At 41.3% G+C, this 24,800-nt stretch overlaps 2 protein-coding genes across 2 annotated transcripts; both read left to right on the forward strand.

The window, feature by feature from the left end:
• Nucleotides 1-2,669: 2,669 nt before the first annotated feature.
• On the forward strand, nt 2,670-3,653 carry LOC311007569 (trace amine-associated receptor 1-like; the record flags this gene model as incomplete). The annotated part of the gene is made up of 1 exon (XM_084000806.1): nt 2,670-3,653. One exon carries the CDS (start codon nt 2,670-2,672, stop codon nt 3,651-3,653), a length of 984 nt encoding a protein of 327 aa, XP_083856932.1.
• A 17,361-nt stretch (nt 3,654-21,014) lies between these two features.
• LOC311007570 (trace amine-associated receptor 1-like) lies at nt 21,015-22,004 on the forward strand (the record flags this gene model as incomplete). Its single annotated transcript, XM_084000807.1, has 1 exon — nt 21,015-22,004. One exon carries the CDS (start codon nt 21,015-21,017, stop codon nt 22,002-22,004), a length of 990 nt encoding a protein of 329 aa, XP_083856933.1.
• Between the last annotated feature and the right edge of the window lie 2,796 nt (nt 22,005-24,800).

Below are 24,800 nucleotides of genomic sequence, written 5' to 3' on the forward strand. Positions count from 1 at the left end.
TGTTTCCCATTAATTAACGCGCCACAGTCTCGTTTGGGCCCGCCACAGTCTCTCAAAAAAAAAAATTTGTTTAAATTTTTCATTTTTTTTCTCTCACGTGTGTCTACGTGCGGTGCGCCCGCACGCGAGAGACGCAGCAGTTTGAGAGGCTGACTGGCAGAGATGAGAGCTGGTGAAACACTAGCATGGTTATTTAAAACACCATCTCTGATCTCTGCCTGCACACAGACACGGCGCACGCTAAATGCGCTATATCGCGCTAATTGCTCAGCTGCAGCCAGCGCTATATCGCCCCACCCTCCCCCCGTCGGACCAACGCACCCCCCCCCCCCAGTCGCGCCATGGTCTCCTTAAATCCTGTGGGAAACACTGATGGACCCTAAATATCTATGCTTCTGCCGCTGTCAGCACGATTGTTGGTCCGAGTGGTCGCGGCGGCGCGCATCCGGTTTTTTCCTCCGTGCATGTCCGCAGTGCACCGCTGCATGGACATGCCCCATATGGTCATTGTCCCCACCACTTTTCAAAGTAAACTGACGCCCTTGTGTGTGTATATATATATATATATATATATATATATATATATATATATATATATATATATATATATATATATATATATATATATATATACCGTAGATGACCATTTAGTAGCCCGGGCGTTTAATATGCTAAATGGACTTGGACCCCAGGCGTTTATAAGAACCAGGCGCGTATTTGTAACAGGCTACAATTTATTTTTTGCAATGAGCAGCACCAGACCATCATGCAAAGAACAAGGAGGTCACCATAGCACCACTGGAACAAAACTACTTTTTCCCCCGACGCATCTTTATTGACATCAGACAATAAATACAAAGACAGTTTGTCTGTGTTACGGCAACACAGGGAGCTGATCAGAGCAGTGTTATGAATGATAGCGGGAGGAGGGCAGGGGGGGGTCGATCGCGGTAATTTCAACACTGTACATTAGCGCATTTATCTATTTATCTTTGTCGTCCAGCGCAACCTGTCCCGCTAGCGCACCTGTGTTTGTGTGTGTGTGTGTGTGTGTGTCCACTTGCATGCGAGAGAGAGAGCGAGAGGAGGGGCTGACTGACAGAGGTGAGAGCCGGTGAAGCGCTGTTGAAAAAACCTTTTTTTTTCCGTGCAAGACTATGGTAAACACTTAATCGCCCGGGCGTTTAATTGAACCGGCGTTTATTATGCCAAATGAGCTCGGACCCCGGCGGCTATTAGAGCACAGGCGCGTATTTGCACGCGGGCGACTATTTGGTCATCTACGGTATATAATATAAAAATATTCTTTTAACTAATTATTCTTTTTAAAATTATGATTTAAAACACTACACACAATCTTAAACAACTGGATTCTATACTTTCACTTTCTCAAATATAAATCCAGTTCACATAAAATGCAGCATATAAAAATATCTGAGCTTATGCATGATTGGCGGCTGCTATCACATGAATGCACATGAGTGATTGGGGGTCGCCAGAAATTTGTGATGTCAAAATGGGGTCATGAGCCAAAAAAGGAATCACTGCCTTACAATGATAGGAACCTCAGTCAGTAGCCTACTTAATGTGCTTTTTTATCTGAAACAAATGTTCACTTCATGTTCTTCTCAGAGTTCACCAGAATGCTTCATTTATGTTAATCACATTTTTTTTCTGGGGGGGAGGCCCCCAGACCCCCCTACAGGGGTTTGGTCACCCTTGGTCAGCCTTCTGGTACACATTTCAACAATTAAAACGGCTATTTTTTTTGATTGTCCTCAATGGTAAACAGAATCATATGGAATATCAAAGAAACAACATTTTTAGAACAAGGTTCCATCTGGTTTAAAATACAAGGCAAGAAATTACAATTTATATGCACACCTGGCGAAGAACCCTGAGTGGGTGGCACCGGGTGTTGTGGGGGCCCAACTGCATTGAACCAGCTTGGGGGGGCAGCTTGGAAAAGGTTGAGAACCCCTGCTATAGGCTATATAGCCGGTCATATTTGCTGTTGGTTATGTTTAACGTGATGTTACGTGTATCAGTGCTGCGTGAATAAACTATAGGATTATGGCTAGAAATAATGGTGCCATCCCATGCATTTGATATGCCCCCCTGAGGTCTGGCGACGGGTCTGAGTCCAGATAAACAAGGGTTAGAGAGAAAGGTCTAAATAATTTGACACATTTGAGCATTTTATTTTTTTAAAAGTAACACAATAGTTACTTTTCCTGGTAATTAATTATGGTACTTTTACCATGTAGTAACTCCGTTACATACTCAGTTACTTTTTTGGGGAAAGTAACTAACTACTTTTTAAAAGTAACTTGCCCAACACTGCCTGTCAGCACATGCTACACTGTTGTCTCAGATTATGAGGGGGGAGTATCATCTCATACATTGCAGGCACAGCTTGCGTCATTACTAATGTATTCTGTCCGTTTGTAATGAGATAGGGGTTTATAAATATTGTAACAAGTCCAACGGTTCTGCACAGTCGCACTCCACGGACACACAGCACTGAGGTGTTACTAGGTAAGACAACATGAGACAAATAGCATGCTAATGATGAAGCTTTGCTTAAAATAGACCCTAGTTGTACATGCAAACTGATCTAAATACCTTTCAAATATTCTTTATGTTGCAGGTTATTGCTGCAAAGAGGCATGGAAGCAGAGCTGACACTCAGCAGCACTTACATTAATGACATACATCCCTGCTATGAATCACATAATGGAACTTATATATTTACAGTCAAGCCTTCCATAGTATGTGTTTTGGTATATATGTTCCTTGGCTTATTATCTGTTGCTACAATATGTGGAAACCTCCTGGTTATAATATCCATTATATACTTTAGACAGCTTCACACTCCAACTAATTACCTCATCCTGTCTCTGGCTGTGGCCGACCTGCTTGTAGGGGTTCTAGTTTTTCCTTTCAGCATGGTGTTCACTGTGACCTCATGTCTTTATCATGAGGATTTATTCTGTAAAATACGAGATAGCTTTGATGTATCACTGTGCACATCTTCTATTCTTAACTTGTGTTGTATTTCCATAGACAGATACTACGCAGTGTGTCAGCCCCTGACATACAGAAGTAAGATAAATGTTCATGTTACTGCGATTATGATCCTGGTGTGTTGGGTTATCTCTGCTCTGATTGGGATTTGTATAATAGTTGCAGGATTCAGCCAAGGAACATGTGAAGAAATGTGCTCAGTTGATGTTGTAATGGCAAACACAATGGGACCTGTATTCTCATTTTACCTCCCAGCTATTATAATGCTATGTATCTACTTTAAGATTTTCCTTGTTGCTCAGAAACAGGTGAACAACATCCAGTGCACCAAGTCTGGATCAGCTGTCAGTAAGATGGAGAGAAAGGCCACAAAAACCCTGGCTACTGTTATGGGAGTGTTTCTTTTATGTTTGACTCCTTACTTTCTTTGCATTGTCTTTCAGCCTTTATCATATAATCCTCCACCCATCCCTGTGATTGAGACACTTAACTGGCTTACATTGTCAAATTCAATGCTTAATCCATTAATCTATGCTTTCTTTTACAGCTGGTTCAGATCAGCTTTCAGAATGATCATTTCTGGGAAAATATTTAAAGGTGATTTTGCCAACTCCAATTTGTTTTGATGAATTGACTGAATTGAGAAAGTGGTGCAAAGGAGGAGTAAAATAACTCAATTAAGGTATTTTGCAATATAAAATTTAGCAATTGCAGTATGACGGGGACAGTCCCCACTCCCAAACACTGCTGTTCCAACCCCCCTCCCCCTCCTGCCAGACCGGGGGAGAAAAAAAAGAAATTTCTTTGCTCAATGCTTTGGTGTGGTTTAGGCAATGGAGAAAGGAGTTGGTTAAGTTTAGTCAAAAGACCAGGCAGAGGCTAGACAACTGAAGCATAACAAGCGTTATATGTCATTAATATGAAGTATTGCTTGTTTTGTGGTTAATTATGCACATACCGTTCGACCCCAAAAAGGAAAAAAGGATCAATGCACAGCCTCTGTTTCCTTTCTGATTGCATCCATCTGTCCTAGGGATGCACATGATTAACCCAGGGTTCCTACACATTTGAAATTTCCAAATTCCATACTTTTTCCAGACCCTAATTTCCAGATTTCTCGGTAAAAAAATTCAAATAATTTGTGATATTTGAGTAAATAGTTGTGCATTATATAAAAAAAATCATGCAATTAATCATTTGTTTTCATTTGTATTCTGAATGTGTATGCCATTATGTAACCAAATAGTTTCCAGGAGATTTTAGCTATAGGTAGCACATACAAAAATAATTAACCAGATAACTTCAGATAAGACCAAACCCAGATAAGATATTAAAGGACAATTCCAGGCGAATTCAACTAGGGGGTGTATTTTCATATCATTTTAGGTCTAAAAGAAGGAATCTGAAGATTTTCAGTTTAATCGCTCCTGTTTTGCGGTAGTTGCATCTGTCCCCGCATCCCCACGGCAGCAATGAATGGGAGTGGATGTAAGTTCTGCTGTTTAGGCTGTTTACAGCCCTCAAAGCCGCAATTTTTTTCCACAGACAGCGTCAGATGGCTACTCAAACATGCACCGAGAAGTTTATTTACTTCAAGCAAGCCGGCATGTTTGTAAAACTAGATCTAATTCAAAGTCTCCCGGAGTCTCGCGCGAGCCCGAAGTTGCAGTGCGCGGTGTATTCAGGCGCAGTAGGAGCTACCGCTTGTGTCATAAACACAGGAATATCAACTCTTTACTTGCTTGAAGTGTTTATTTTTTCCACAGACAGCGTCAGGTGGCTACTCAAACATGCGCGAGAAGTTTTTTTTACTTGAAGCAAGTCAAGAGTTGATATTCCTGTGTTTGTGACACAAACGGTAGCTTTTCCCACTGCACCTGAATACACCGCGCACGGCAACTGGGTCTCGCGCGAGACTCCGGGAGACTTTGAATTAGATCTAGTTTTACAAACATGCCGGCTTGCTTGAAGTAAATAAACTTCTCGGTGCATGTTTGAGTCTCCATCTGACGCTGTCTGTGGAAAAAAATTGCGGCTTTGAGGGATGTAAACAGCCTAAACAGCGGAAATTACATCCACTCCCATTCATTGCTGCCGTGGCGACGCGCGGACAGACGCAACTACCGTAAAACAGGAGCAATTAAACTGAAAATCTTCAGATTCATTCTTTTAGACCTAAAATGATATGAAAATACACCCCAGAGTTGAATTCGCCTGGAATTGTCCTTTAAGATAAATATATTTCCATACAATAATTTCCATTTTCCATACAATAATTTCCATTTTCCATACTTTTCCAGACCTGGAAATGTATAAAATCAAATTCCATACTTTCCATACTTTCCATACTTGCGTAGGAACCCTGTTAACCGTTTAACCGATAATATTAATACTATCGGTTATTTATTTTTATTAGCTCCTTATGTCGTCAACTCATGGGGGCGTGTCGACAAGTGCAGATTTCACGTGCCTTCAGTCATATTTCGCAGCAAAAAGTTACACAGGGGGACTGACAGTATGTGCAGCAGCCCCCATGAAGGAAGGTAAGACAATAAATGTAGCTACACGGACATAGATGTGCATCACCTGTAACAACAACAAAAAACAAAAAATAAAAATAAAAGAGGATGTCGCTGCTCTCCAGCCTGTTCACCTGCAGCTCCACAGAGGAGCTCTGCTGTTCCTCTCTCTTCAGTCTGGTGTTTGGCTGCACTTTGTATAACAGTTCTATATTGGACGACCTAACCTATGAGTGCGATCAGCTGAGACAGAGCACAGTGGATGTGGCACTGATCAGCTGTTGCAGCGCACGTGTGTATTTAACGGCAAAAAAAAAAAAAATTGGAGCGATCTTTTTTTTTTTTGCCATTAAATGGTGCGCCGCCAGCGTCGTAATCTTTAACTGTTAACAGTTAATAATCGGTTAACGAGCCTCGGTTATCGGTCAGAAATAAAATTCAAAGGCGGGGTGTAACCCAGTATGACACACTACTCTTTTCAAGCACCATCATACTCAAGATGCCTGGGGACGTTCCTGGTCTATTACATACTATAATACCAATTATATCATTAATGAATAAATAGTGATTTACTGACTGCTATAGGTTGCAAGGTTTTTTACTGTCCTTTCCAGTTGATGCAATCAAATATTTTTCTTCAACAGTAATTTACAGTGATATATCATCACACATCATTTGATTTCTTCTACGTTTGTGAATGTCAAGGCAATATTTGACTTGTTTTTTCATACTATATTTAATTTTCCCTGCCATACATGTAGTTGAACATATTTTCCAACTTCCATACCCTGAGTCTGGTTCCGTTGGAGATTTGTTTTAGTTACCAAATCAAACCATTTTATGACTGGCCAACAAAAGTGCAGAGATTATTCTCCTGATGTTCTTGGCAGCTGCCAAACAGCTTTTAGTGCATTAACATCACTTTGTGGTTTGGAGCAGTGTGTATGTGGATTTGCATATAGAATAATCAAAAAAGACAAGCTTTGTGGTCATAGTAAACCCACTCAATAGGTGTGTTTCCATTACTCCTAGAAATGCACAAAACCTAAATATCGAAATAAAAAACTGGTAATGGAAACACCTACATTTCGAAAAAAAACTCTCAAATATTGCTAAAAAGTTTTTACGCTCTCATGAGGTGTTTTTTCCAGACGTATCGTTATAAAAGTGTATCGCAAAAGTGTAATGGAAACCCTTTTTTCGCATTTACACGTTGCCGGCGTCAGCACCTCATCAACGCTGGTGTCCCTTATTTGTGGCCACTGCCAGCGCCACACGGGCTTTGCCTTTCAGCAATGAAGCGCTTTTCGTCTTTGTAGCAGCTGTACGTAGCTGAGATCGCTGTACCGTCACCATGGAAACTTAAGACGCTTACATCCAGCTTCCTCAAAGTGAAGTCTGGCGGGGCGAGAATTATGGGAAATCCCGTGACTATAGTACGGCTCATTCGCCAAACACCTTTCAATGGAAACACCAGCAAATAGCAATTGTACTTTTTGAAATTTCATAAATATCGCTTTTATTTCGCGAAAATCTGTAATAGAAACGCAGCTAGTGACTCCAAGGCAGTTGAGGTGTTAGGGAGCCCTATATCATACTTTGAGTTTAGCAGTCTTTCCAGACTTTTGACACCAAAATGAATGTGTGCTAACAGTTATTTAAGTGGAGATAAAGCATTAAGAGGAACAATCAAGATGGCGACAAACAATGCAATGAGAAAGAGAAGAGAAATAAGGGATTAATTTAATTCCCTTTGAGATTAGGCTGTAAACTGACCATTTTCTGTTCACTTATCAACAAACCTGTTAGAATTTCAATAAACTTTTTGCACACGATGACAAAGATTTGATAGTCTGTTTAGTCTGGGGTGACCATTTTCTGTTCACTTGTCAACAAACCTGTTAGAATTTCAATAAACTTTTTGCACACGATGACAAAGATTTGATAGTCTGTTTAGTCTGGGGTGAGGGGTGTCAGCAATGTTTTAATCTGAAATAATGTTTTGACAAATGTAGTGGTCTTATAGCCAGGCTAGCGCCGCCTACTGGTTCCGGCAAATTTAATTTGCCTCAACCATATAGTCAGGGAACTAGCAATGCGTTTCGGTTTGCTCCGTCCGCCAGAGCGGACGGACCAATCAGCGAACAGACGGGTAAGTGAAGGCGATGACGTTGAACTCAAGCGCTCAAGATTAACCTATGAGCTTAACCGGTGTATAGCACACGTGACCACCAAGCAGCAGCGATTAGTTGAAGCAAATGTAAGCAACCGCCTCCCGGAAGCAAACGAATCCCTATGGCTCGTGTTCAGACGCTATATGAAATGTAATGAAGTAAGCGGCTGATGCATCAGGCTAGTGGTCTTATACGGAAGCCCTAAAGGGCCAGGGGTCTCATTTATAACCGTTGCGTACGCACAAAACGGGGCTGAAAGTGGCTTACGTGACTTTTCACGCCAAGGTTGTGATCTATAAAAAACAAACTTGACGGGAGAATGTGCGCAGCCCTAAGCAAACTCTGAGCCATGCGTACGCATGGTTTGGAGGAAAAGGGGAATTGGCGACACAGACGGTGTGGTGGTGAACTGAAGTCAGACTCAGGAAATGATGATTGAGAAGAACGATTATGTTTTTATTATCGGCCGTCACACATTTAATTTCAACCCGTATGCGTTAGATCCATGTTGCCACGGTGATTTAATTCAACAGCGCCCTTATTTTGCATCAGACTGGTGTTTCAGAAACATCTTCTTAGAATCTAACTTAAAATTCAAAATCAAAATTCCTTCTCTATATTTAATCCGTCATATTGTCCACTCCCAGAGCGCAGGAGGAGGAGAGGACGGCGTGGCTGCATGGGATAAATACATGGTGTAAATAACTATATGTTCCTATGATACTGTGTGAACGTGATCGAGAGTCAATTAAATCTCAAACTCTGGAAAAAAAAAATCCAGTAGCTAATCGTTCCCACAATTGTTACATTCTGTTTTCTTGTTATCAAGAGAAGTGTCATGTTTGATCATTCCTCAGAATGTAACTGATTCTGCTAATTATTAAAAGTTTTATCGATCAGTCTAATTACTGTAAATAATACAGTGAGCCCCGTGCGTAATTCTGCACCACAGCACCGCTGGAGGAGAAAGGAGGGAGAGGGAGACCATGATGAATGGTTAATAACTCGTTTCAGATTAGAACTGTTGTCATTGTTGTAACCATGTGCCGAACCGGGTCCAGCATGTGAGAGGGCAGCGCACCAAAACAACACCGCGTGCGCTCTGAGCCGCTGACGCCGTTAACAGCTGCAGCAACACGTCACGTCGCCACTTTCACACCTGCAGCTAATTCACAACACCGACAGAACAAGAGCACGTCAGGCTCATTGACATGCAGATCGCATTCATGAGGTGGTTTGCATTGACCATCTAGGGTTAAAACAGGGCGTGTACAGGGCGGAACGTGAAGCGGATTCAGCTGCGCACACTTGTAGGAACTCTGTGATTTATAAAGGGAAGTTTGCTTGCAAGTGTGCGTACGCAGGGTTTTATAAGTCTGAATATTTACTGGCGCACGCAAAACTTGGCTTTTGGGCGTACGTACACTTTTAGTAACAATCCCACGCACAGTTTTATAAATGAGACCCCAGGTCCGTATAAAAAAATGTTATTACCATTTTCTCGTGATAACGACTTATTATTTCGTTATCTCGAGATAACAAAGTACGTTTTCTCGTGATAACGAATTAATTTATTTCGTTATCTCGAGATAACAAAGACAGTTTTCTCGTGATAACGAAATAATCATAGAATGTGTCGTTGACATGGTTGCCTAGCAACATGTTTCCCCGGTGCAATCGCTTCTGCTTACAGCGAGGTAGCAGCTGGTTAGCCGCTGTATGTTCGTAGCAGGAGGCTACTAAAGCGAGTCTGTTGGAAACACTGCACATGTACAGATATAACTGGTGTGAGGGTCCTCCTGTCACTATGCCTCCAATTGATCATGTGCCCTGGCTACTTGGCCACAGGGATATCCCTTTGGGTGACTGGTTAGCGTTAAAATTGCCCAGAACCATGTGTAGAACTCAAATCAGTGAGCTGATTCATGTGATCACATCATCCTGATTTCAGCCTTCAAGAGCTGCCACTAGTATGCTCTGCTCTGCTCTATTGAGCTGTCAACAATAAAGTACCGGTAAGTTACACTTAACGTTAGTTTGTTTACTGAGCTGGGTTTATTTAAGGGGCTACAGGTTAGCATAAACACATGAGAGGTTGGCTACGTTATCCGGCAGCTTCAGCTAAGGTAATGTTAGCTACTTGCTCCTCAGATAAAGCTCATGAACACCATATGAACACTGCTGTCAGTGGTCGCAGCCAACAGGTGTCTGTTGGTTCCAGATACTATAATGTTATGATAAAGTAAGGTTGTGATTTCTGACAGCAGCAGCCAGTAGCTAACGTTAGCTTAGCTGAAACAGGATAGATGTGTTATGATTGTGTTATTACATGTTTGACCGCTAGGCGGCAGTACTGGTTAGTAGTCAGCTTACCGTACTATATAACGAAGTAGAGCAAGACTGCATGAAGCCACATGTATGTTATTGAGAACGTGAGACATTAAACTAAGTTACTTGCTATCAACACGGCCTCATCCTTGGAACACGAACATGACATGGTACCAGGAGTAAACTCGAATGGGCGACATGGATTTAAAACCACCGGAAAGTTTGAAACTGACGGGGAATGTCGACGAGAACTGGCGCACCTTCAAACAGCAGTTTCACCTGTATGTTGCTGCTATGGGACTCGAGGCGAAGCCGGAAGCAAGAAAGGTAGCGCTGCTGCTAACGATAGCAGGGCCACAGGCCATAGAAGTATTTAACACGTTCGTGTTTGACAGTCCTGAAGATAATGAGAAGTTGGATGTAGTGCTTAGCAAGTTTGATACTGTTCTCCGAAGAAGAACGAGACGTACGAGAGGTACGTGTTTCGGTCTCGTATACAGCGGCAACATGAGCCCTTCGATAGCTTCCTGACGGACTTGCGGCTAAAGGCGCAGTCCTGCAATTTCGCGGCGCTGATGGACTCCATGATCCGGGACCAGATCGTTTTCGGCGTGGAGGATAAAAAAGGTCAGAGAGAGGCTACTACGGGAGATGGAGCTGACGCTGGCAGGAGCCATTAAGATCTGCCAGGCAAGTGAGCTGTCCCAAAGGCACGTGAGGACGTTCAGCGAGATGTCTGCAGTCGCCTCGGCGCAGAGCGACAGCGCGGCAGCGGTTGGAGCAGTGTCGTATCAGCGGAGACGGCGCACACAGACCCGGCCTGCACAGCAGTCGGAGGACGTGATGATAAACTGCAAGCGCTGCGGCTCACAGCACAAGCCTAGACAGTGTCCAGCGTTTGGTAAGCAATGCTCCACTTGCCAAGGCAGGAATCATTTTGCTAAACAATGCTTCTCCAAAAGGAAAGAGGGAAAAAAAGAAAAAACTGTAAACTTAATAGACGAGCCTGATCTAAGTGACACGTTCTTTGTTGGAATGGTGAATTGTGAAAGTGAACAAATAAATAAGCCAGACAATGTAAATGATGTCACTACAGAAGATAAGTGGATAGCTCCTCTAATGATAAATGGGACTGTAGTCACCATGAGATTGGACACTGGTGCGAAAGCAAATCTCATAAGCATGTGTGATGTGAAGGCAATGACAAATAAGCCACAAATAAAAAGAAAAGAATCTGGACTGAAAGACTACAATGGGCGGCCAATCAAATGTTTGGGCACATGCAGGTTGAATGTCACAGTTAAAGGAAAAGTGCACCACCTATCCTTCTTTGTTGTGAATGAGGGACGTGAATCACTTCTGGGTGACAGAGCCTGTGAAGAACTGGGGCTTGTGGAAAGAGTGTATCAACTGATATATAATCCAGGTAAACACCTAGTCCTTGCTGATGCCCTATCCAGAGCAACTACAGGCGACAGTGTGAGTGCAACAGACGAGGACATACAGTGTCACGTGAACATGGTGTCGGCTACACTGCCTGTGTCGGACACAAAGTCAAGACAAATAGCGGAGGCTACAGCAAAGGATGCTGAGCTACAGCATGTCATGAAGAACATGGATGAGGGATGGCCAGCTGGTTCGTGTCCACAATTTTACCATGTTAGAGGTGAGCTTAGTACTGTGGATGGTCTGCTGTTGAAAAAGGGCAGGATTGTTATTCCACGGGCTTTGAGAATGGACATGTTGCACAGGATACATGAAGGCCATCTCGGCATCGAAAAGTGCAAAAGGAGGGCGAGAGACACGGTTTTCTGGCCCGGACTGAACAAAGACATTGAAACACTTATAAGTAAATGTGAAACATGCCAGAAACACAGGAACAAGCAGAGCAAAGAGCCTATGGTGGTAGCTGAGGTGCCAACATCACCATGGCACAAAGTAGGAATGGACTTGTTTCATCTCAGAGGTAAAGACTATTTAGTGGTAATGGATTACTACTCAAACTTCCCGGAGATGGTGCTACTAACAAGCTCAACATCAACTTGTGTCATAACCAGAGGTGTATAGTAACGAAGTAGATGTACTTCGTTACACTACTTAAGTAGTTTTTTTGAGGATTTGTACTTTACTAGAGTTCTTTTTTTAATCAGGACTTTTACTTTTACTGCACTACATTTCAAAGTTAAAAAACATACTTTTACTCCGTTACATTTACGTTCGCCACCTCGTTACTCGTTACAAATTAAAATAGAAATATAATTACCTGTAGGCTAGCCTATATGACCCAAAAAAATCGCCTGCGTGCAAATATGCGCATGTGCTCTAAAAGCAGTCGGGGGTACGACCTCATTCAGTAAAAGTCTGTTCAGTTAAATGAATCTGCGATAGTGAAGCATTCACACAGTCTCTGTCACCACGACCCGCTGCTGCTGCTGCGGAGAGCTGTGGCCGCAGACGGCTCCAAAGATCCTCTATGCGTAACAGAATCGATCACTCTCATGCGCCGATTGATAAGTTTCGTTTTTACCGCGCACCACTGCATGCGTGCCTGATGCAAATACCTGCCTGGTTCTTATAAACACCTGGGCTCCAAGTTGATTGAGCATATTAAACGCCCGGGCCACTAATGATCATATACGGTACACAGACAGACGCTTGCTTTATTCTCAGGCAGTCACAAGACACTTGAGTCACTCACTCTACATGTTTGCTCAGGTGTTTTTTGGTTTTATCATTCCACATCTATTCACCTGAAAGTGAAATAAAACAACACACAAGTAAAACAAGTGGTTGTTTTGCGCGCGAGCCGATCGATCGATCGTCCGTATTAAGTTTCGCCACGCGCGCTGCTGTTATGCATGCGCGCTTCTCTGTGGTGTGTATGTGGGGGGGGGGGGGGTCGCGGCAGCGGGGAATATCGCTACATTTTTATTTTTTTAAGACGTTAGTTTAGGCGGCAGCTCTTTGTTGTTAAGGCGGCCGCCTTAACAGGAAAGCGCTGCGGGAAACCCTGACATGCTAAATCTATCTTCGCCAGGCATGGCATCCCACACACCGTGGTGAGCGACAATGGCCCCTGCTTCAGCAGCAAAGAATGGCAGAAGTTTGCAGTGCAATATGATTTCAAGCATGTGACGTCAAGCCCACACTATGCACAATCAAACGGGCAACCTGAAAAAGGAGTTCACATTCTCAAGCAACTCCTAAAGAAAGCAGCTGACAGTGACTCGGATCCCTATCTGGCTTTATTGAGCTACAGAGCATCACCTCTTCAGTGCGGCCTATCACCAGCTGAATTGCTGATGAAGAGGAAGCTACGAACAACTTTGCCGAGTCATCAAAACGACAAATTAAAGCAAAAGAATCACTCAAAGATTGAACATAAGCTACGACAACAGAAAATTATGCAAAAGTCATTCTATGACAGAACAACCAAGCATCTCCCTCCACTGACTACCAACAACACAGTCAGGATTGAGGATGCTGATGGATGGAGTACAAAAGCAACTGTCCTGCAAGAAGTTGCTCCACGATCGTACACAGTGAAAACTGATGATGGACAAATCCTCAGACGCAATCGTTGCAGTCTATTAAAGACTCCTCAAGGGACTGTTGGTGAGCTCAGTGTAACCTGTGGTGAATCTCAGGTAATTCCCACACCTGTTATGGACTGTAACACTGACTCTCACACACCTACTCCAAACGAACCAGAGTTAAGAAGGTCCACAAGAGAAATCAGAAAGCCTGATAGACTGAACTCATAAACAAAGAAAATTCAATATGCATGTTAAAGATGTTGAACAAAATGTATATTGATTGATGTTGTGAATGTGTTCTAAATGGTCTAGTGTTGGCTTAGATATGAGTTATGCAATCTGATATAAACTGTTTATACTGCTTATGTGTTGCAGAGTTATGCTGAATGTGAAATGGTTGAAATAACTGACACAGCTAATGTGATGATTCATGTTAATGCATTTTACCTTAGAAAAAGGGGGATGTTATTACATGTTTGACCGCTAGGCGGCAGTACTGGTTAGTAGTCAGCTTACCGTACTATATAACGGAGTAGAGCAAGACTGCATGAAGCCACATGTATGTTATTGAGAACGTGAGACATTAAACTAAGTTACTTGCTATCAACACGGCCTCATCCTTGGAACACGAACATGACAAGATGGGACCACCGGCCGATAGCCCCTTAAATAAACCCAGCACAGTGACGTTATACAAACTAACGTTAAGTGTAACTTACCCGGTAAGTTATTGTTGACAGCTGGTGTGGACAATAATCACACCAGTAGAGTAGACTGAAGTTAACTGCCCCATGCTCGAGCTGAACAGTAGCTGTAGTGAATCCTGTTGCTAGGCAACCATGTCAAAACCATACATTAATTAGTTATCACGAGAAAACGGTCTTTGTTATAACGAGATAACGAAATAAACTAATTTGTTATCACGAGAAAACTGACTTTGTTACCTCGAAATAACTAAATAATAAGTCGTTATCACGAGAAAACGGACTTTGTTATCTCGAGATAACGAAATAATAAGTCGTTATCACGAGAAAACAGACTTTGTTATCTCGAGATAACGAAATAATAAGTCGTTATCACGAGAAAACGGTAATAAACAAAATTTATACGGACAGTTAGCTGTTAGCTGTAAGCAGCAGCGAAGCTAACGGCTACGATAACCATGACTAGTTGCAGAGGCGTGCACACAGAAGTGGTGGTGTTTGTTCAGTAATTCGTTTTGTAGACATGACAAACATCAGATTAGTCAGGGCGGTTTTGGCAGCCCGAAGCCCCCACATTTGGTGCCTACACCGGTGGCTAACGCTTACGCTACCAGTTAGCCGCTCGCTAGAATGCTACTATGGGGTGAAACGGAAGTTGAAAACCGACTTCCGTTGTGGTGTGACGAAAATAAAGTGGTGGATATGATGACTTTGATATTTACTGTCTGTGCCGTTTAAATACGTGACCACATAATGCGGATCACGGACATGCTAACGTTAGCTGCGGCAATTTAGCATGGGTCCGAACGGGGCTCTACCTCCGTTGTTACGCTGCGATACTTCACTACGGGGTCGATGCAGAATGTGGTTGGGGACAATTCAAGTCTACAACGGTACTGCTGCCCGTGCAGGCAGAAATACCACAACATTGCCGGATTCCCGGATGTGGTGGCATGTGTCGATGCGGGGCACACTTAAAAATAAAAGCGCCCAGCTGTCCTGTGTACATTCTGCTCTGCACGCTGATTGGGTAGCCAAGTTGTTGTCGTCACTTAATGCGACTAGTAACCTGCTAGTAACCACTTAAACATTTACTACGGGATTGCATACACTAGTCTGGTGCAACCGAAATTAGTAAACAACTAGTTGCAAACTAGCTAGTAATTACTAATAGGCTAGTGACAAACTGTCAAAAAGGGCTTTAGTTTTTGAGATACCCCTACCAGAGGTAGAACAAAATCTAACAATGTTTTTCCTCATCTTCAAGGTCTCCCATATATGAAAGGGATTCTTAGGTTAAAATATTTTACTGCAAACATTGTTAAATTGATACATATTGTCATACACCCCAAACTGAAAAAAGAACAAAAATACAGCCTGGCCGTATGGGAGTTAAGACACATAAACTCATGTAGATTAATAACACAAGCTCTGACAGCTTTGAAACTTGACATAATTGTGGCCAGGAAGTTTCTTTACCTATTAGAAAAAACTGGATGTGAATATCTTGATGTGTGTAACATATAGAGACCTATAAACACTTGCCTTCAATAAGCGGACATACAAAAAAAGAATATCTATGCAGAATATTCTCATTTACTTTGTAGTTGCTCAGCCAGGGATTGTCATAGAAACACATATGATGGCTTGTTTGAAAGATGGATTTGTGCAGAATCCAGTGATACCAAATATGTGAATATAGCATGCATAGTCAGCATAATACATCACCAAATGTATGAGGTGTCCCAAATGAAAGAAAGTGAAACATTAACATAATCAAGTCTCCACAGCCCATTATCAATGGTGACAAGAATGTTGACCAGTTCAATCTTACTGCAACCTAAGCAAGTAACTTTGGGTAAGTGCTACTCTTTTTTTATAATACCTTAAATAATAGCATATTTCATAATGACACCTTATATAGTTCATATGGAAACAAATATCCAGTAGAATCAGTTTAAATTGAAATAGAACACCTTAAATATATACTGTATACACCCACTTGAATTTATTTTTGGTCAAATCATTACTGCATAATGGAAAATAATAGTGTTAGTGTTGTGTATTTCCCTAATAACGCACAGGACGCAGTGACTCTTACTGCACATGGCACCTTTACTCAGCTCGTGCAAAACCGGAACCTCACATACATATCCCAGCATTCCTTGGTACACTGACAACAACGGCACAACGGTCACACAGAATACAAAACTCAAAATCTGATACATCATACCCCCCCCCCCCTTTTTAAATGAAAGTACACTTTTGTTACACCATGACTTAACATATCAGCGCCTTGTATTACCATACAAACTCATACAAATGTCTCTAAGTTAATTTAACAAACTCCCTTGTCTTGCTTTTTTTTTTTTTTTTTTTTTAATTCTGTACCTTTTTAAGACAGGCATAATGTAACAAAGCTATACTGAACTGAAAACAGTAGTTACATTATTATTATATTGACCAACTTAGTCCAAGTGTCAACCTGCTTGTAAAGAACAATCAATCTGCACATTAACGGTCATAGCGCTCAGGCAGCTTCCTTTCTCTGGCTGAGCGGCGCAGCATTGGAGATGCTGCTGGCACCTCTGCACTGTCCATATGCAGAAGATCAGCACCGGCTGACACGTTGTCTTGGAGCACACTTGGCTGGGTGGAAGTGTCAGTATTAGAGGTTGTACAGTCAGTATCCAAACTGAGTCAATCAGTTGTGACACGGGATCTCAACTGATGCCCATGTCTCCTGTATGTTATGTCTGTGTCTGTCTCTTGCACTTTGTAGGACACTGGTCCTGTTTGGTGCTCTATCACTCCAGGAATCCACTCCCCCCCCCCCCCCCCCCCCAGCCGTATTTTGCAAAGAGAAAGGCGAGTTTGCATATGTCTGTTTAGGACCAAGTCCGCAGGCGACTGACCAGTGGTGCAGTTTGGGGTACAGCAATACTGCATCAGAAACACAGAGATCTTGTCTTCAACGTCGAGTGTAGTCTGAGAAAGCTTCTTAATTCCACTCTTAAATGTCTGCACATATCGCTCTGCGAGACCATTAGAAGCAGGATGGCCTGGGGCGCTTGTAGAGTGCAGAATTCCATTCTGATGCATGAAGTTCTTGAACTGTGTTCCGTTGTCAGTTACAACATGCTCCGGATGACCGGATGCTGCGAACAGTCTCCTTAGTCTTGTGATGAGGTGCTGGGCATTCTGAATACTTCTAGCCACTTGGAGTAGGCATCTACGACAATCATGAAGGTGTGACCTACAGTAAGAAGGGGCCTGCAAAGTCCACGTGTAATGTTTTCCAGCTCTGTCCTGGAAACTCCCAAGGATGTGAAGGCACCTGCCGAGGCATCCGTTGTTCCATCTGGCAAGATTCACAGGCTTTGCAGACCTGCTCTCCATCCGTGTCAATCTTAGGCCACCATACATATTTGCGTGCCAGAGCTTTTCACAACTCCTTGATGACCAGAATGCACCTCTTTCAACACAACTTTTCTGAGCTTCTCAGACAAAACCACCCTGGTGCACCAGAGTACACATCCACGTTCAGCTGACGGTTCATATCTGCATGTGTGGATGGGTTTCAGACTATTGTCCACATCATCAGGACAACCATTCGTAATGTATTTCAGAACCTTGGCTAGCACACTCTCTGTGCATGTGGCACGTGCAACTTGATCAGCATCCACTGGAACTGAACACAGCATGTTCAGTTCATAGAACATGCATGAATGTTCTGCGCTATGGCTTCAGTCCCTACATGGCTTGTGTCAGGTAAAGGAACCCTTGACAGTGCGTGTGCATTGCTGTGTTTTTCTGAAGCACAGTACTCAATGCAATAGTCACAAGTAGAGAGGATGATTGCCCATCTTTGAATCCAGGCAGCAGCCATGGTGGGCAGGCTTTTTTGTTCTCCAAAAAGAGTCAGCAAAAGCTTATGATCAGTGACAAAAATCAATGCCAGTCCTTCTATTTCAATCTGAGAATATGTTCTCAGCAGGGGATAGCGTCCGTGACGCCTAAGCAATGGGACGGGTTTCTCCTCTCTCAAAAGCCTGCTCTGGTTTCTTCCACACCCATGCCCCGTCATACTTTAACAGCCTATGGAGTGGAGCTAGTACAGTGCTTTCGTTATTCATAAATCGTCATATTAATTCACTAACCCCAAAAATGCTCTCAGTTCTTTCACACAGGATGGTGCTGGTGCGTCCTTGATTGCTTTTATCTTGTCTGGAGATGGATGAATGCCCTGGCTGTTCAAAACATGTCCTAAGTATTCAATCTGCATTTACCAAACTCGCATTTGGTTTTCTTCACTCTCAAGCCTCTCTCTTGGAGTCTCTGAAGCACCTTTTGCAGCTTTTTCAGATGATCTTGTTCAGTTTTTCCTGTAACTAACAAATCATCCCAATAGACAACAACATCCAGATCTTTCATTAGATTTTCCATAATCCTTTGGAAAATGGAAGGTGCTGAACCAACACCAAAGCCAGTCTATTGTACACAAATAACCCTTGATGTCTATTGATGGCCAGTAGTTTCTTTGTCTCATCCTCTAGAAGGACCTGCTGATATGGTGAGGCAAGATCGATCTTTGAAAACACAGTCCCGCCATCAGCTCCTCAATTCGGGGCAAGGGATAGGTCTCTGTGGTGGCAGCCTGATTTACTGTTAATTTATAATCGGCACACAGCCAAATTATGTTGTCTCTTTTCACTACAGGCACCACTGGCGCAGCCTCACCATACCAGCCTTCTCGAGTCGATCTAATTCAGCATCCACTCTTGACTTCATGGCAAATGGCAATGGGCGGCTCTTACAAAATTTAGGGTCAACATCAGAATTATTTTCCATTACGCAGTAATGACTTGACTAAAAATAAATTCAAGTGGGCCTATTTTTGAGGTGTTCTATTTCAATTTAAACTGATTCTACTGGATATTTGTTTCCATATGAACTATATAAGGTGTCATTATGAAATATGCTATTATTTAAGGTATTATAAAAAAGAGTAGCACTTACCCAAAGTTACTTGCTTAGGTTGCAGTAAGATTGAACTGGTCAACATTCTTGTCACCATTGATAATGGGCTGTGGAGACTTGATTATGTTAATGTTTCACTTTCTTTCATTTGGGACACCTCATACATTTGGTGATGTATTATGCTGACTATGCATGCTATATTCACATATTTGGTATCACTGGATTCTGCACAAATCCATCTTTCAAATAAGCCATCATATGTGTTTCTATGACAATCCCTGGCTGAGCAACTACAAAGTAAATGAGAATATTCTGCATAGATATTCTTTTTTTGTATGTCCGCTTATTGAAGGCAAGTGTTTATAGGTCTCTATATGTTACACACATCAAGATATTCACATCCAGTTTTTTCTAATAGGTAAAGAAACTTCCTGGCCACAATTATGTCAAGTTTCAAAGCTGTCAGAGCTTGTGTTATTAATCTACATGAGTTTATGTGTCTTAACTCCCATACGGCCAGGCTGTATTTTTGTTCTTTTTTCAGTTTGGGGTGTATGACAATATGTATCAATTTAACAATGTTTGCAGTGAAATATTTTAACCTAAGAATCCCTTTCATATATGGGAGACCTTGAAGATGAGGAAAAACATTGTTAGATTTTGTTCTACCTCCGGTAGGGGTATCTCAATTTTTGGGGGCCATTGTCACTGGACTATAAGGGTTTAGTAGTGGTTTAGTAATTACTAAATCCTGAATTTAGTAAAGAGATACGCCAAACTGGTGCAACCCCACCCTGGCCCTTTAGGGCTTCCGTAGTCTTAACTTATTTTAACACATATATTTATCTAAAACACTGTAGACAGAAATGTTCAAGTGAAAGCTGATGCCACCATATGCTCACTAGTTTTTGCTTAGGCTATATGTCCATCAAACAATCACTCACAAAATTATAATATCACATACTGTATGTAAACAAAACCAACTTCCAACAGTCTTAATTTACAACTGTGTTATATTTGCTGTCACAGTCTAAATAGTCTAAATCAGAACCTCTAATTAACTATTAGTGGTAAAGCACTGATATAAATTGAAGTTGCTTTGATGACATTCAGACACATTCAAGAATAAATTAAAACAAACAGTGATTTGTAAATAATTCTTCAGTACTTACTCTGCCTGTACCAAAAGAGCGTTTAATATACAGGAACAGTTAGTTTAATTAAATTAAATTTACAGTAGGTGTATTTGCACAGATAATAAATAAATGTTACATACCATAAAATAATAGTGTAAGTAACTTGGCAAATGAACATGCTACACATTGTATGTATAGACACAAACCAATTACTTGTTGGAGAAGATTTTATTTCCTATTAGGTATATTATGATATTAATTTGATAATGACTTTAAAACTGTTAAAACAGAATCAAGGGCAACATGCAGCGGTTTTATTATTCTGACCATGTAAAAACATGTTGTAATGTTCTGCATCTGATTGGACAAAAGCCATTTGTATTATGATTCAATATGTAAATGAAGAGGAGGTTGATTATTTATTATGAAGTCCACTGTTCCTGCACAGTGGCACAGTACACATATCCAAACTGATACACAACCTTTCAGGTGAGTAATATGAAACTTCACAAGTTATCAAAGGCTCATGTATTTGTATTTGTTTTGCTTCTTGTCCTGACAATCTAAAATGTTTTCAAAACTGAAATTGAATTTTTAGGAATCTGGATGCATGGAACCAGAACTGAGTGTGAACGGGACCTACACTCTGAATTACATGCATCTCTGCTCTTCATACATATTTACGAGCAATCCTTCAGTGCTCTGTGTTTTAATATACATTTTACTTGGTTTATTGTCTGTTGTCACTATATGTGGAAACCTCCTTGTGATAATCTCCATCATGTACTTCAAACAGCTCCACACTCCTACTAACTACCTGATCCTCTCTCTAGCTGTGGCTGACCTGCTTGTGGGAGTTTTAGTTTTTCCTTTGAGCATGACATTCACCGTTACCTCATGTTGGTATCATGAAGATTTATTTTGTAAAGTACGAGGCAGCTTTGACGTGACCCTGAGCACAGCTTCAATTTTGAACTTATGTTGTATTTCTATTGACAGATATTACGCAGTGTGTCAGCCTCTCAGTTATAAAATAAAAATAAATGGTCGTGTTACATTGATCATGATCCTGGTGAGCTGGGGACTTGCTGCTCTAATTGGAATTGGCATCATAATTGCAGGTTTCAATCAAGGAAAATGCAAAGAAAGTTGTTTAACTGATGCACTAATATCAACCACTCTGGGAAGTATTTTCTCCTTTTATATCCCCATCATTATAATGCTCAGTATCTACCTGAAGATTTTCCTTGTTGCACAGAAACAGGCAAACAGCATCCAGAGCACAAACTGCCACAGCACAAAGTCTGGAGCAGCTGTCAGTAAGATGGAGAGAAAGGCCACAAAAACTCTGGCTACTGTTCTGGGAGTTTTTCTTCTGTGTTGGATGCCTTATGTTCTTTGTATTTTCTTTCAGCCTTTAACTTACAGTGTAACACCAGTTGCTTTGGTTGAGACTCTTAACTGGCTTACATTGTCCAATTCAATGCTGAATCCATTTATCTATGCTTTCTTTTATAGCTGGTTCAGATCAGCTTTCAGAATGATCATTTCTGGGAAAATATTCCAAGGTGATTTTGCAAACACCAAACTTTATTCTTAACTTTTTTCAAACTTTGACAATTTGTTTTGAAAGTTAATATGATTTTATTTGTAAAAGTTCAAATAATGAATATCAAGATTTTGGCCAGTATAATATAGAAGATTCCCTGTCATTTTAGCTCTTTGTTTAACAATACTTGGAAGTTAAAATGTTCAGTTACTGCATTTATTAAAACACTATGACTATATTCCTCATCCATTCTCCTAACCATGCAAATGGGAGATGGGAGTTTGATTATCTGTAAAGTTTCTTAATCAGCTTGATGTTTTGAGGCATGGCATCTTGGTCATCTTGATCATGGTTTCACCTCACATTTGTTACAACATGAAATCTCAGCCTTAAAATGTGCTCTTGATCTGACAGGGAATCAGGTCACAAATGTGATTATAGTATATCATTTTCTGACTATACTGCACAGTGGAAAAACATTAAATATCCTTTAAAAACACCTATGTGGTCACAATTTTTTAAAGCTTATTTCGACTAATGATGGACATACAGTAAGAAGGTCTATATAATATACAATATTTTTGTTATTGTATACAATGGTTGTGGTTTAGGTTATTACCTTGATATAGTCTCAAATAAATGGTCACGTCTACCTTAATTAAATACCTATGAGCCACGTTATTAATATGAAACACACAATACCTTACTTTGTGTTTGTGCAAATGTGTCACAAGCATCCTGAGAGTCAATATAATGCAGGTGACCTTCACTAAATACTATGGCTGAATGTGTTCAGTGTAGATACACAGAACTGAAGCTGCTGCTGCTCTGCCAGCATGCTGCTTTCACTACACAGGCTGTGTCGACGTTGTCATAGAACAAACAACAAATCCTCTCAGGGGGATTTTTATGGAATGGTAAACCAGACAAAATAAAGCGTGGTTATCTGTATAATAAGTACAGTCATGGTGGGCTAAAAATGGTGAGCCTAAGAGCACTTAACTTTTCATTGAAAGCATCCCTTGTGCCTAAACTTATTTCAAAACCTCAGTGGTTTTCGGCAAAGCTATTGATGACCAACCTCTTTTTTTCCAAACAACTTAATCCTTATTTTCAGTTAACTGGTTTTCAGCTTGCTTTATTAAAAAGAAAAATGTTTCCTTATCTATCAGGCTTTTTGGAAGAAGTCATAGTGAGTTGGCTTCAATACCAGTATCATCAACCTAATACCTGTTATGAAATCCAAAATCAACTGTTGTGGTACAATAGTAATATTTTGACTAACGATTTTTTTAATTAAACCAATGTTTGAAAAGGGCATATTATTTGTAAATGACCTCTTAAATAATAAAGGGGAAACTATGTTTTATGATGAATTTATAGATGTATACAGTAATGTCTGTGACTCTTTGATATAATCAACTCAGGGCAGCTATTCCTCAGTTTTGGAAAAGGAAACTGCTATCAAGCCCAAAACAATTAGTATGCTGCCCTGCAATTAAAGATAGAACATGGGTAAATAAGAGAGAGAGAAAAAAAAACATGTATCAGTTCTATATGTATGAAAAAAAAAAGCAGAGTCACCTGCTGCCATGCAAGCAAAGTGGGAAGAATTTTTTGATGTATGTCTTCCATGGGAATAAATCTTTATGTGTATTATTTACACAACTACTTTTGTCACGTCTCTCTCTTTCAAAATAAGGCAGAGAAAATGTAGGCTGTGTTTATGTAGGCTATATTTGCATAGAATATTTTGTGGCAACCAGAAAAACAATGTTTGATCCGGCATTTGGGATAGGCGTTTATTACAAAAAATATTTTGCTACACCTGGCGGATAATTGGGGCCAACGGTAAATTGGGCCATTATTTGAAGTTTTACGGGTACCGGAGTCCTGTCACCAAGCAGCAAAGGACACCGCAGGCCTGTACTGCGAAGGAGGCTCAACATGGCCACAAGTTCCGTCATTTTAAATTGTGTTTTATATTGTTTTCATGTATTTCACTGATCGAAATTATTGAATACAAGTGTGTGTTTTATTGAAAGCGAGGCTGGTGTGCGTATGGAAATGGTGGGATTTTTAGGTGCTGTAGCTACAAGCAAATCTCATATTGTCTCTGTACAAAGACAACAACCTTTTTAAAGCAATACTTACCAATCTGGCATTTCACTCAGCACAGCACAAACATTTGAAAATCAACAGCTCCACCTCCCTCACAAGTCCCACCCACCTCTCCCTCCTGCCGCACCTCCACGAGCCCCCTCCCTCCCTGCTGCATGCGTTGGCATGGCAACGGTAAACAGAACAGGAATGCGAGTGAAACGGGAACAACACAAACAAACACAACACCGGAGTTTTAAACCGTATAAACGGACTCAGTGATGATGACTGATGAGTTTTATAATAAACTGTTGTTAGCGAGACGCACGTGACCTGCAGACAAGATGGCTGCGTAGCGCGGTTGCGCTTGCCCTCCCCCTCCGAACTTTTACATATTATCCATCTATCTCTCATCGTTAACTGAACAACTCCTTGCCCGGAGTCTCCGCAACTTCCGTGTATACGATGGCTGAAGGTTTGAGAAGCAAAGTCGGGCTTGACCCTCTGAAAGACGATGAACATCTTTAGACATTTAAGCTAGCTGTATCGTCCATGCTAACTTCCGCAATGAAAGAGCAGCAAATCTTTATCGAGAAACAATTTGCGAAATTTGAAGAACAGCTGGACATCATAAAAACAGAGGTAACGAAGAACTCAAACGAAATTAAGAAGCTGAAAGCAGACCACAATGGGCTCTCCACACAGCTGGCTAAATCCGAGCAGTCTCTCCAAACTACCTGCTGCAAA

Source organism: Trachurus trachurus, assembly GCF_905171665.1.
Source record: "Trachurus trachurus genome assembly, chromosome: 24".
Lineage (NCBI taxonomy): Eukaryota > Metazoa > Chordata > Actinopteri > Carangiformes > Carangidae > Trachurus > Trachurus trachurus.